The 14,564-nt window shown below is 43.2% G+C and overlaps 2 protein-coding genes across 5 annotated transcripts in view; one reads left to right on the top strand and one right to left on the bottom strand.

The window, feature by feature from the left end:
* LOC143330245 (transcription initiation factor TFIID subunit 4) overlaps positions 1-10,280 on the top strand; it is an 88,415-nt gene extending 78,135 nt beyond the window's left edge. For both annotated transcript variants that reach the window (XM_076746681.1, XM_076746770.1), the window contains one exon: positions 7,480-10,280. In XM_076746681.1, coding sequence (XP_076602796.1) covers positions 7,480-7,653 — 174 coding nt within the window. In that variant the 3' untranslated portion in view covers positions 7,654-10,280. The remainder of the gene's footprint in view (positions 1-7,479) is intronic.
* A 2,106-nt stretch (positions 10,281-12,386) lies between these two features.
* kctd15b (potassium channel tetramerization domain containing 15b) overlaps positions 12,387-14,564 on the bottom strand; it is a 28,215-nt gene continuing 26,037 nt past the window's right edge. For all 3 annotated transcript variants that reach the window (XM_076746457.1, XM_076746365.1, XM_076746547.1), the window contains exon 5: positions 12,387-14,548. In XM_076746457.1, the coding sequence (XP_076602572.1) occupies positions 14,390-14,548 (159 nt within the window). In that variant the 3' untranslated portion in view covers positions 12,387-14,389. The remainder of the gene's footprint in view (positions 14,549-14,564) is intronic.

Genomic DNA, 14,564 nt, shown 5'->3' with positions numbered 1-14,564 from the left:
AGTTCCTGGTCACTGGAGGTCCGAGAAAATGAAAGTGTGGTGTGCTGACTTTGTCCTTTCATTAAAAAAAAATCACATTTTCTCTGAGTATCACCGATGTATTAAACAGGTCGGGATGAGGCGTCCAAACATGGCGGCCCAGTCGTTCCGTTAACACACAGATCGCCTTCTTAAAGTTGCTTATCTGAAGACTGTGGTGCTCACATGGTCGGAGCGTTTAGAAATCTTATGTGAGGTTTATGCACACAAGGAATTATTGAAATTTCAGTAATTTGCCTGATTCCTGTGTCAGAACGGGCATGGGTGAAATGTGTCATGTATTTCTGTTGTTCCTTTAGTCTCATATTCTGTTGCATTCTTTTCCACATACTGCACTCCATTATACTAATTGCCAGCTACACAAGCACACTCGGGCTCCGTCTTTCTGCTCTCGTGTGCATGAACATGTGTGTGTGAGAAACCATACAAGGGTGAAATGGTGTAAAATAATGTGTCTGGCCCATTGGCACATTGTCATGTATGTCAACACAATGTGGCTGAAGACCAGAGCCAGCAAAGAGGCCTTATTACAGACAAGCTCCTCCTCTCCTCTCCTCTCCTCTCCTCTCCTCTCCTCTCCTCTCCTCCTCTCCTCTCCTCCAATTTTATCCATTGCTCTCTCTCCCTCTCCCTCTCTCTGTTTTTCTCTCTGTCCCCTGCTCCAAACAAGTCAAATGTCTGAAGAGATGTATCGAAGTATCCCTGCACGCTCTGTACGATGGATATGTCATATGACATAATGCCTCCGAGCGCCCATCACAGATAAAATGACAGATGCTGTTTTTTGCCTCATGGATCTTTCTTGGCCAAGCTGATTTTGAGACTTTCAGTTTTGCTCTCCCCCTCTCTCTCTGTGCCTCTGCTCTCCTGCTTTTTCTCTTCTTCTCACTTTCTCTTTTCATCCACCGTGACCTTACAAAGCCTGCCATTTTGTTTTTCATTGAATTTCATACACAATTACTGCGTAATTGCCGGCGACAGGGAAAGCGTGGTTGCTGATGTCTCGCTTTCCTTTTTAACTGACACTCAGCCATCTGCTTTGTTTAGTGTTGGTGTTTACCCCTCCCATCCCGACTCCCTCCTCCACAACATGATTTCCTGCATGTACTGGCGAGAGGGCTCGGTCTCCATAGATACCAATGACAACATACCGGTGTTTGGGCTGCTGGCACGTGGAGGGCATATAAAGACAGAGGCGAGAGGAGAGGCTGCGTTGAGTGAATTCCTGGACAAGTGCTGACCTTTCTGCCTGTATTTGGATCACTTAGGACCGCCTCTGTTGCTGAAGGGCGTGAGGCATTCTGGGAGCTGTGGCACACTACCTGAACAGTGATGTCTGGCTATACTCTCTATCTCCCTCCTCCCGACCGTGAACCACTGCGGCTACGGCACCACTCTAGCACCGACCGCCCGTGGCTACTACTGCCCATCCGTCCAGGTGGATGGATGGCTTTGATTGGTAAAATCTGTGGCCCTGTCGCCGGCCTTACATGTGAGTGGCAGTAATTGGCATGGCAGTAGGCAGGCCCATCTTTCACATGTGGTCAGCCATGATTGACCTGATTAGGCCAGGGTCACTACCCAAAGGGAGGGTTTGGTGAGCCAGAGGGTTCGGGGGCTGTACCCGTTTGCACCTCAACCTGTGGCCCTCCCAGCACGTCATCGCTGACCAGAAACCACATTCAGAACGAGATAAAAATTCATCCACACGTTCAGTTGAAATATTTTTTCTGTTTACTGGTGACGCCAGTAAGATATCTTTTTATTTATTACAGCACACAACTGTGTCAGCAGACATCCAGAATAGTCTTCGGTTCGTCAGTTGCACCTCCATAATTAAGGCTACATGAATACATGTGCATATATATAATTTTTATGCAGCTTTGGAGCGTTCGCTTTGCACCTGGCATCTTCCCAGAGCTCTCTGGTAGCCCTGAGTATCTGGACTTCTGCCTGACAGAAAATTGTATATCTCTTTGTTGTCTATATTATTTCCATGCACACACATCTCCTGCTTTCTGTGTAGTGTGATTAAGTGTTGATGCATTTTATTTGTTTTCTGCGAAGGGTAGTTGTGATAATTATGACGTGTTGAGGACGGCCCTGCGAGCAATTGTTTGTTGCTAACCTTGTCCTCTGCTGGTGAGAATATCTGAAACCTCAAATAATAAAAACAAATCAAATCCAAGCAGACACATAGAAGATAATTTTACACACGATATCAGTTTTGTTGGAAAAAATCACCCATATTAAAATATGCTAACAAGCGTCAAACCAGAACAAACATCATCATTTTATATGCTGTTCCTCTTTAACGCTGGCCTGACACTTGTCCTGACGCAGTCCCGGCCTGCCAGAGACAGAAGGTGTGGTTGAGGTAAGTTGGCAGTAAAAGTGGCCTGGCTACCCTCACTCATCATGCAGCGTCCAGGGGTCAGAGAGTGTACTGAGGGAAATTTGAGAAAAAGCACCATCATACAGTGTACACAAAGACAAGTATGAGGGGGCGGGTGCTGGAGGGACTTTGGTTTGGTTCTTGTAAATTCATACCCATCATATGTTTGCAATTAAGGCCTGTCTGTACTGTGTGTTTACAGAGCGGTGCAATCAATGTAATTGTGAGAGGGTGTTTCTTACTGAAATGTCTGTCTTATTTCTCTCTGCCTGGGCTCAAGTGGGCACTTGCTGGATTTGTTTCCCAGTGTTTCTCATTTCCAAATGTAAATGCATCTCTTGATTTGTATCAGCCTCTGTATACACTCCCTTTTTTATCGTTCTTGTTTTTCCTGGATCAAATACAAACAACAAGGGCTCCATTTCAGAGTGAGGCGTCAGCTCAGATCTATGTCAGCAGCGTTGTTCATTAAGAGGGAAAATCTGTTCATATCCACGGCGATGTAAAGAGCCACAGAACACACAAGCAAAAACGATGGTTTCCCTTGCCGTCAGAGCACGTCGCCAGTGTTTTTTCTCGTGTTCAGCTAGTTGAAGACAAAAAGCTCTGAACACCCTGCTGCACCTGAAGATCTGGACATTGTTAGTGCACCTTTTTGATCTCATTCTTGCTCTGCAAGACAGAGGTGTATACATGCTTAGAGCCCACAACATTCCTTACTATTGATACTGTCAATGTGTTTGCCATTCAACAATGATTACTTCATTTATGGGGCAGGGGGAACATAGTATTGCGTACGTTTGAGCTCTTCCTACGTTTCACCACAGAAACTATCCTTTCGTCTGCACCATCGAGACAAAGCTCTTCTGCATCACTAAAGACAAAGTCAGGGCAAACTCCCTGACAGAGGAAATGCAAAACATACATCTATAAAGGAGAAAATAAAGTTAATGACACCCAAACAAAGAAAGCCGTCACTTTACAGTCACAGTACTCTCGTTTTCAGCTCGCCTAAAAACTCACATGCACGAAAAGCCTGATACATAAAGGCACTTCCTCAATGAAGTCAGTACACTCAAGCAAGTGGGTTGGCCACTGTAGCTTCTTGTAGCTCTTTTCCATACACATGTGCTGGCTTAGTTTGACTTGGCCATCAGCCCAGTGTGGAAGGGATTTGCATATCCATAACAACAGGGCTACCTGCTTGAAGGTGCGTCTTTAATTGATGACACACTCGAGTCTCGAGTGGATGACATTTAAAAGTAGTGCCCTCTTTAGCGGTGTGCAGTGGCTGTTGATAGCCAGCTATCGTCGTGGATTTTCAGGCTGTTTTATGATTTTGCTCAGCATCTGCTGTGTATTGCTTGAAAAATGGAGACGGATGATTGAACTGATGAAGTGCTGCTATAGCACACGCATATGTCTGTCATATGTCATATATGTCTAGTAATAGCGGTGGTGGCTGTTTAAACACGTTGAATCATCCCTGAATGATATGATACATTTCGGGCATGATTTGGCACAACTCTGGGTATTTAAACTGGTAATGGAAACACAAATCGACGTAGCATGGTTTGACTTGATGCGGCCAAAAGTGCCAATGGAAAGGCCTGTTCGTGGCTGCTGTTGATTAATATCAAGCACTCTCGCAGGTTGAAAGGTCCAAACTGGAATATTCCTTCCTGCCCCCTGATTAATTTCTGGACTCCTTCACAGCTTTGGAAGCGTACGGAAAATCAACTTCATCATCTCCACGTCTGGAAGAATTTTGTAACTGGACAGACACAAGATTATTAGTCCACAGCCATGCTGTGAGGCTGTACTTAGGCACAGCACTGCTTTGAGCTAAACGCCTGCATCAGTGATGAGCAGTCAGGGTAGGCAGCGCCTGCCCGAGGCTATTAGCAAAAAAGAAATTATCCAGTTAATGTTCAGTTTATTTTTCAATTTCAGATACCTAGCTTACTATATGTTACAGTGTGGCAGCATTTGGTGCTTTTTATAGCCTTAATAAAAATGGCTCAACCTCACAGTGTTGTGGCCAGGCAGAGGCTGCACAGGCCATTCAGCCTTGTGGTGGTTGGTAGCTTTGCTTGTGGGAGGTCGCGCATGTACAGTCAGTGCTTATATATCTACGTTAAATAATGTTACATTAAGCTGCCTTTAAATGTTGCTTTACTATGCCAGTGCTGCACTTCTATGTTTATGGGGCCTCTGTGAATTGACAAGTTCAAGTAAGTTAATTGACTTGATGACAATGCAGGTAAAACAATTTCACGGCTATTGTTTGAAGAAAAGCATTAACTTGTAAGTGACAGTAGACCAACGCAACAAAGGAAGGGGCTGACAAAAGTTTGGACTGAATGGTACAAAAAGAAGGACTGGCTTTGTGGACGTGCTACACTCAACAGGCTGCTCTGTTTCTCATGTTTGATCTTTGGCAACGTCACCGAGCAAGTCTGGGCGACTTGAACAACTCGCCCTGTGTGATAGCTAAGCAAGAAGAGTCAGAGGTCCACATTCAGAGCCAGATCGCTGTGAAAACATTTGGACACAACAGACTCGACCTGATGATTAATAGCGGCTGAGTATTAGCATCCACAATGAGAAGGTACAGAAAAGTAGAGAAATCCTAAAGAGTCATAGATGCTCTATTTCTCCTCAGTTAACATGAGCTAGCTCTCCATCAGGAACAATGAGAGTTCCTCAAACTGGGGGAATTTCATTGAGCTGTTGTACCTGATAGCCAGCAAGCATGCTAATTTAGCCTCCCACATGGTGCCATCTAAAGTGTTTTCCAGAACGTCAAACAGAATCTTAATTGAAGCCATTGCAGATGTTCTGAAGGAGGACATAAAACATGAACTGAGCGTGGTACGGTCTGTTGCTGTGGAGCAGATGAAACTGCAGATCATGCACAAACAAAGCTCCACTCTCAGTTACTCTTCGCTGTGTCTCTGATAGTGAGTTGAAGGAGGCTTTTTTTCTTTGGACTTTGATGATGCTAGTGATGACAGGCCAGCGATGGCAATTACACTGTGTTTGATGTACTGGACAAGTTTAACTGTGCACACAAGTTGGCAGCACAAACACACGATGGTGCATCTGTTAGGGCATCACACCTAAATGGAGGACAGGCAGAAGTACTATTTACAAACTGCTACGGTTTGAACAGACTGTTCCAGAGGCGACCAAACTGCTGAAACTGGTGTTGGCCATTCCAGCCACCACAGCGTCTGTGGAAAAGTTTTTTTTTTTTCCTGCCTGAGAACGCATAAAGATCTACAGCCGCAACAGGACAGAGCAAAGAAGACTTTCAACTGTGGCTCTCATATCAGTCAAGACAGAGGGACTCATTTTACAATGCTGTCATCAACATGTTTGTCAAGGACGGGCGCATGGACTTCATCTTCTTCTTCCTCAATGCTCTCTCTCTCTCTCTCTCTCTTTCTCTCTCTCTCTCCCACACACACACACACACACACACACACTCACTGTCCAGATTGTCATATCTCATCGGCTGTTAACCTTGTAAAAATAGCCTTTTTTGAGTGCAGTTTCCGTTGTTGCTGCTTCAGTTTGAGTGTTGTGGGTTTTCAGTTTTGTGTAGTTGTCTTGTTAATTGTTTTGTGATGACAGGGCTGGTCGTTGTGAAATATTGGACATGGTCAAAATGCGAGATCCTGTGTTGCAAGTTAAGTGTGTTGATTTTAAATGCCTGTCTGTAATAGCTGATGTGAGGATAACCATGTGGATGGCATGAATTATGAGGAGGAGATGTTAAGCATTTGGAATATGTGTATCAGATTATTGTGCATTAGTCTGTTGTGAGGGTTTTGACCCCTCTCTGCCCCCTCTCTTGCTAGAGCTGTCACTCTCTCTTTCTCTGCCTGTTTGTCTCTCTTGCACAAACAACACTCTGCATGAGTATATGGCCTATTGGGAGAGTGTAGTAATGGGGACTGTTATGTAGTAATAGTTTAAGTTTGTTAATGGTATTTTAGAGTCTTGATTTTGAAAGATTGTCTTAAAAAGTGTTGTGCACTCACCTGCTGACATGTCCAAAATACTCCTTGGTGTGTATGTTTCGGTCTGCGACTGCCTTCCCAGTCCTGGATCTCATGGCACGTGACTCACGAACATGAACATGCTGACATGCTCACAGTAACAACGCTAACATGCTGATGCTATGCAGATATAATGTTTACCATGTTCATAATTATGCTTGTAGCACGCTAACATGTGATAATGAGCATTACACACGAAGTACAGCTCAGGCTGATGGGGATCTCATTAGTTTTGCACATCATCAAGTTGAAAATTTGACCAGACGGTAGCACAGTTCCTGTTGGGAACATGAGTTTCTGCACCAACTTTCATGAAAATCCATCCACTCGATGTCCAGACATTTCACTCAAACCTACAACCTCATGTTGGAGCCAGAGGAAAAATCAGAGGATCACTAAAACCATGAAGGTTCATCCTCTGGGGACCATACATGTCTGTACATATTTCAAGGCAATCCATCCGATGTTCTGACTGATATCCGTACAGCCGTGCGGCTAGCGTGGTTAGATATTGCCTGGTCCCAGCATGCATGATGTGTCAGGTTGTCACTTATCGTCATTTTTCTAATACTTGTTGTTTGGATGAAAACTGCTGCTATAATGCTGCAATGACCACATTTAAACCCAGTGAAATCCACGATGCCGTTTTTAAACGTGTAATTTAGCAGACACCTTTGGTGCTAAGTGCTCATTGCTGCTGTGTGTCTGCACTTTACTTCCCAGAGATTTTTTTGTCAGTCAACTGGGTTTCCATCTTTTACCTTGATGATATTTTGCTGACACCGTTTTTAGTTTGCTCTGTTTCCACTGTTCATAATTGCGACCTGGGTGATCTGCTCCTGCTGTTGGAAACAAACTGGAACTTGTTACGGTATATTTAAAGTCAGTATTCATCCTTGAAAGGTGTAGACTTGTAAAATGTTCTGCTGCCGGTGTGAAGTCCCTCATCTCACCTTTTGACCTCTCCTTTGTCTGCAGGTTTCAGGCAGCACGGCGGGCTCCTTGGCCAGCTCCTCCACCCCGTCCACCTCATCGCGCCAGTACACACGGCAACGCATCACTCGCGTCAACCTCAGGGACTTAATTTTCTACATGGAGCAGGAGAGAGAGACCGCCCACTCCCTCCTCCTTTACCGTGCCCTGCTCAAGTAGCCTCTGGTCCCCTCAGCGCCCACCTCAACCTCCTCCTCCTTCACAGCCACGTGCCTTCAGATCAGGTCTAATGTTTCTGCTCTGTGTCTCCATATGTACTGTAGTAACGTTTTATGTAGCTTTTAATAAGAAGAGAGCGAGAGAGAGAGAAAAAAAAAAACGTACAAAAATTAAAACTGTTGTTCCGAGTCTTCTCCGTCAAGATTCACGGTGTGTAGTTAGATCATTCAGTTTAAAGGCCATATCAAATTCTTCCTGTTGAAGTTGAGTTTGTTAAAGGAACAAAGCGGTTTATGTGTTGCAGGACAGAATTTGTTTCATGTATGTTGGGTAGCTATTTATTTGACGTCGCTGGCAGTAGCTTCAATGAACCGCCTCAAAGTAAGGATTATTTTGGCGAAGAGAATTATGTTCACACCTCGATACAGCCTACGAAATTTTCCACGAGCTATTTGTTGAACACAGTTCAATGAATGTAGTTTAGCTGAGAGGCTTTACTGAATTCTATACCGAGACATCATTTTGAAACATTAAGATTCCAAATAACAGCATCGAGTTAAATTTCCTTACTGTATGTGTAAATAGTTCTTTTGGAATTATTTTACAGCATGTATATTTTTATCACATGTAAGCTTTGTAAGAAAAGAAATAACCCACGTGTCAATATTATGAAACCTGATGTTTTGTAAAACCATGTGCTTTGAATGAGTCAGAATTAGACCGTTTCTTCTGTTCACCTGTAGAGTATTTGTTACAAGACAGAGTCCCCATGACCCCTCTGCAAAGGTCAGTAAACAAAACCACGGTCGCACTAGGACACCAGTTTCGGATTGGTCACACCCTTGTTCAGTAAGTTGATTCTTTTTTTTTTTTTTTTTTTTTAAACCAAGAAATAATGTGAACGTTGTTTTTATGACTAGATGTTTGTAAGTGGTGTACTATCATGCTGACTTCTAGAAAAACTTACCTGGTCGAGAAGGTAAGTTTTGGTTCAGAGAGGTCAATATTATGGGAGGGGGGGTGAGAGGGCAGAGCGACACCTCGGATCAAAGCAGACATTCCTTTATCTTTTCCTTTGCCTGTCCTCTCTGGAGCCGCCTTTAGCCCCCGCCCACCTCGAAAATGACTGACGCCTTGTCCGCACGTATTCGGATATGTTTTAAATGCAGGAACGATGACGGACGCTCAGACAAGCATGCCAGGCCAGTAGGTGGTGATAAAGCACGCACGAACAATAAATCAAACACGAGAGAAGAACATTCTGAACATGAGCTGATTTCTCTTCCTTGGTGGTAGCACCTTAAAAAAACAAACAATATTAGCTGTTTATTTATTTGTTTCTCGTTATACGACACCTGTTTCTTCACCTTTCCTTATTTAACGCCTTTCTGGCACCCGGCCCAGCAGTGCTAACGAGCTTCAGGCACATTCTCATTCCACAAAGCAGCAATGGGCATGCGCCAGTTTAGGTGATAACATCACAGCTTCCCAAACACTCTGCTTTACATGCACATACGGATACACAGACACTGGAGTTTTGGAAAATCTCCACTTTAAGAGGACGTTTTAAAGGATCTTGGTTTGCATGTGAACGAGAGGCTCAAAGGCAGAGGGAAATGTGTGTTTTGCAAAATATCTGTAGACATGTGGTCAAGGCCTGAGTGACAAAGGTAGTCCATACGGCGGTTTAGTTGTTTGCATTTCGATAAATTAAACATCACAGCTGTAAAGTAAATTTTAACTGCAGGAGGAAGCAGTAGGTTCCAGCCTAAAATTTCAATTTTGTTCCCATTTTTTGCTCCTGTCTTTGTGTTACTGAATAAAAAGAGGAATGGGACAAAACGCCTGCTTTTAACATGTTGTGTTGCGTTGTCGCCTTGTTATTGTTTTTTTTGTTGTTGTTGTTTTGTTTTTACAAGCCCTTATTGTATTATGTACTATTGTCCATTATGTTTTTTCTATTTAACTAAATATCTTGGCCTCTATGCAGCTTTTCTTGTCATATTGAAATTTATTTAAATATGGGTGACATTTGAAACAATTGTTGCATTGTACATTTTGACAGCACTTTTTTTTATATCTATTTTACCTGACAACTGAAAGCTGTCACTGTATTATAGCAAAGAAATGACTCTTTTAAGTAGGAAACAGTATTGCCAACTTCTGTCAAAAGAGACTTATTTTTAACAATTAATATATTTTCCTTTTTTTTCTTTCTTTCTTTTTTTTTTTTGGATTGGCTTTTATGCTTAACACATTTCGTAAATTGTATCTCCAAAATACCATGTTTTAAAAACAAGCACAATATCAATTGTGATGATTTCACGATTTTATTAGTGATTTCTATGGTTTCTGATGGTTTCACAGGAGGACATTTCTACTACTACTACAGCTTTTTAGCCAAAATGTTAGTACAATATTACTGATGTAAACAGATGGAGGAAATAACGTTTCAATGTTAAGGATGATTTGTAAATATTGTTTACAGAACTATGTGTTTATTAGAACCACGTTATTTTTGGTAAACTCTTGTACATATCTTTAAAATTTCCTGTTTGTGTGAAAAAACAATACTTATGTATTTGTACCTATTTTGTAAAGGAATAAATAAGCTGTTTACTAAACTGAGCAGATGCTGACTTTGTCCATTTCTTCTTTTATCTCACTCTGAAATGTCTGTAGGTCTTGAAGGAGACTTAACAGGAACTAAAAAAATGTAGATTTTACTGTAAAATGTCTTAATAATGAAGCGATGTGTTTCCCTCCGTTCATTCCTCACTCTTTAAAAGGAAAATTAAGCTGTTATGTTTTTGCAAGACAGCTTTACCAAAGTCAACTACTAATTCAGCCTGCTTCATTTCCATTTCTAACATTGCACATGCTAAGTACAAACGCTCAAGCGCTGCTGCTCAACTATGAAAAGTCCCCCTAGGTTTCTGCTGCTAATTAAGCAGAAGCATTTTTGAAAAGACCAAACTGTTTAACTCAGTGTAAAGTATTGGGGTTTGGGAGCATATTGGTTTTTCAAGATCTCGGCCTATTCCCCAGTCCCTCTGGAGCTGTAGACTGCTGATCTGGATTAAGCCCTGAAGAAGACCCTCCCCCTCCCTTTGTAAAAATGAACGGGTCCACATGCTTGGGTACAGAGTCAAGGCTGTGGAGATCTGTCAGGTTTCATCAGTTAAATAACACAACACAGAAGATCAGCTTACTGGCTGCAGCAACCACAATTACATGTTTCAAGCTGGCATCATGTGACGAACACGTCTATAGATCACCAACAGTACAGCAAAAGTCACAGCTAAAAATAAGCTTTGTTCTCCCCTTTTTAAGGTTAATGAAACAGCACACGTCAGACGTACAGTACATCCTTTTATTATCGCAAATATGCAAGAAAAGTCAAATGGAGACACTGTAAATTAACACATGCCCTTTAATACCACAGTCTAATTGTTTTAAACACTTTAAATAATATACATTTGCACCTTATGATACCCTTTGAGATGTCTTAATCCATATGTACACAATGTAATGCTTTGAATTCTTTTCATTCTTTTTGTGAAGAGGACGAAGAGGTCCCTTAAAAACACAAGGGTCCTGTAAAACCCAGAGTCTTGATAATTCAATATACAATAACTGTACAACTGACCCGCCTCAGAGGTGGAGTGAATGCCATGTGAAGTGGCTGAAACACTGACCAGTACTTCATCTGAAAGGGTGGCATGTGTGAACATGTCTGTGAAGTTTCCAGTCCTGTGGAGTTTGTCTAGCTCTGCGGTTAATCTGCCACTTCTTCGCAGAGTTGAAAGGGGCGCCTCGGGTTCGGTTATTGCAGGCAGAGAAACCCAAAACTGCAATTTTTGTACCTTTTTCTCACTTAATGTGTGGAACGATGTTTGAACGGTCATTTCTGTTTTTATTCATATGTGCATGGCCCCTTAGCTCTTTAAAGCTGTTAAAAGCCCATTCTGTGATTCCAAAATGCCACATCAGTGAGAAAATATGCCTTCATTCCTTCCTCCCTGAAAAGAGTAATTCTTGCAGATGTGTGGTTTTAGTACAACATTGATCCTTTTCTACCCGTTTCCTCAAGAACTAACCCAGATGAGTTTCCACACTTCATATCAACTGGATCAAAGATCTGTGGATCAGCAGCAGAGTCAAGTCGCCTGGCTGTACAGCGTGTTCTGAGTACGCTCAGATTTGACTCATCAGTTTGTTTGGTTTGTTGTGGTGTGGTCCTGCGAGCCACAGCATAGGAGGGCGTTTTGAAAAGCAGGGCATGGGGATGACACAGCAGCAGGAGGTGCAGCCCGAGTTTCTGCTGGCACCACTGAGCTGGGAGCCTTCGGGGAGGCGGAGGGGGGTGAGGCGCGCTTTGAAGAGCCCAACATGCCTTGGCACATGAAAGGCCTGGTTGACCATTCCCTTTGAGGCGACTGGATGCAAAGGCGCAGGCCACTGGCAGGTCACAACAAAGATGGGCTTGATTGTGAGAGAGAGCCCCGGGCGGGAGCGCGCTAGACTGCGAGCTACACTTACACCAAGCTCATCTTTATCCACTCGTAGGCCTTGTTTAATCAGCGGCCATCCGGAGAGAGCAGATATTAGGACAACATGGTCAGAAGAACTGCCACCCATTTTTAATGAACAACTAGTTTAGAAAAACAACCCCAGTTAAACTCAAACAACTGCCAGAGCCCACAAAGATCAGAATGGGCTTCTTCTTCTTCTTCTTCTTTTTTTTTTTTATCAGTCTTTTGGAATGGAAGAAACAGCATCTGTAAGTTACACACAAATATAAAGCATGAAAACTTGGCCTTTCTTGTTTCTGTCTTTGATCCAGAAATGTTGAGAATAAGACCAAAAGAATGAGAGCAGGATAGAGTAAATGCCGCCCACTCGCCTCTTTGTGAATAACACGTTGATGCTGGGAGTACAGTTCACTTTGGGTTCTGCCATACATACAGTACATGTGACGATCCATTGAAATAATCTTGGCTTAGAAGTGACAATATTGAAACAAACGAAGACTTTGTCTCTGAAACTTTGTCTGGAGGTACTGTGAGCTATTCTCAACCGAACTGTCAAGACTGGAGGCCTGGAGGAACACATGTTGGTGCCCTTCATACACTTTTGAATAATGCATTGTGACTTTCTTAGCTATAAACTGTAAAGAGAAATGACGTCTCTATGTTTGTACAATCAACACAATAGGCACCTTGTCTCCTTTGGTACCTGCAGTATTTGTTCTGTTCTGCCTGTTTTGAATGTTGCCGTGTTCTGGGAGAAAAACAGCTTGACTTGGCACTGCTCGCTGGGTTCAAGCAAGTGTTTGGTGGGAACTGGTCAGGGCAGCTCTGTAGGAAGTGTTTAAGTGCAAAGAAACATTAAGTATTTAGAGTACATCTCTTGCTGATCACAAGACATACTGATAAACGTCAGCTCTCCATGTTGGTCCTCAGGTCTTCGACATTCTTACTCAACAAAACTGCAGTACACTTAGAGCTTGTGCAACTTCAACCTGAATTTCAAATTTCTGAACTTCCTTAAACTTCCGATCAGAGACCCGAGATATGTTTTAGAGCTAATAAGCAGAAATACCAGGGCACTTTTTTGTGTGTGCTACACATTTGACTATAAACAATGTCGAAACATCCAGGTTCTCTTCATCCCCGTTTGAACAATGGGACTTTTTCTGGCTCTGAATGCATTGCCAGCAGATCGCTTTAGCCACATAGCCTGCAGACATCTGAGTTTCTGCAGCTACTGCCAAGAAACGCTCCCTCACAAGCTCTCAAAGCCTAATGAATACAACGCTCATACATCCTTCATATTGGAGAAAGGAAAAAAGAGACATTAAAAATAATCCTATTAATAATAATTGTTTACACCATGTCATGATAAGAACAGCAAAAGGAGCAAGAAGAACATACTTTAGAAACAACAATGAAAATTGTAATAAACAATCAGTTTGGCAAACGATGCTGTTTTCAGCGAGGCTCCGCAGTCTGCAGCGAGGCCTCTGGAGTGAGGTGGGATGGGGTTGGAGGGTCGTGGGGTCGGGGGAATTGAAGCCTTTTGGGGGACTTGCGAGATGGGATTATATCCTCTTCCTGTCATCCTTCCTGGCGCCCTGTCTGCCAAAGCATCCTTGTCCACAGTAGGCCAGACTTGTCACCACTCAAACAAGACATGGGCCTCATACAGACACAGAAGTGGAGGACACACTGCTGAGGAAGGGGTAGATGGGTGGTGTGTGTGTGTGTGTGTGTGTGTGTGTGTGTGTGTGTGTGTGTGTGTGTGTTAGGGAGTGGAGTGCATTGGGACTCAAGGAGAGGGCAGTTGTGTCACTCCAAATGGGTCCGAACACCTTTTTCATAAGAAGATGAGGGAAAAATCAACCAGTCATGGTACTTAAATGGTTCAAGTGAGCTGCTGTTCAGTCCATTTATCGTTGTTGTTGTTTTCATCACAGTCCCAGATTCTTTGGGCGTTATTTAACATAATCAAAAACTTTTGCTGCTGATGCTTTTTTTTTCCTTTGTTTGGTACTACATTCCCCTTAGAGTTCTGCAGAGCTGGTGAGGTAAACAAGCCTCTGCTAATACTTAGGTATGTTGGGGGTGGTTGTGGTTCTGTTAGGGCAGGGATGGGGCAGGGGTAGGCAGGGTGGGGTGGTGTGAGAAGATGGAGGGAGTATTGGGGGTGGTGGCAGTCCCTCTCCCAGAATGCTCTAGTCCAGGGGTTCCTGTTTTATCCTGATGGGGGTGTTGATGGAGAGACTCCGCCGGTCCTCGCGACACAAAACATACTCGCTGAACTGGGATGAGTCCACGCCGCCTCCACAAGACGCCGCCACGCTGAAACCTTTCTGAAAAAGGCGCTCAAGAACCTGAAAACAGAGACGT

This window comes from Chaetodon auriga, chromosome 1, assembly GCF_051107435.1.
Source record: "Chaetodon auriga isolate fChaAug3 chromosome 1, fChaAug3.hap1, whole genome shotgun sequence".
NCBI lineage: Eukaryota > Metazoa > Chordata > Actinopteri > Chaetodontiformes > Chaetodontidae > Chaetodon > Chaetodon auriga.
The sequence above is the reverse complement of the archived record's forward strand: the minus strand, read 5'-3'. Positions and strand labels throughout refer to the sequence as shown.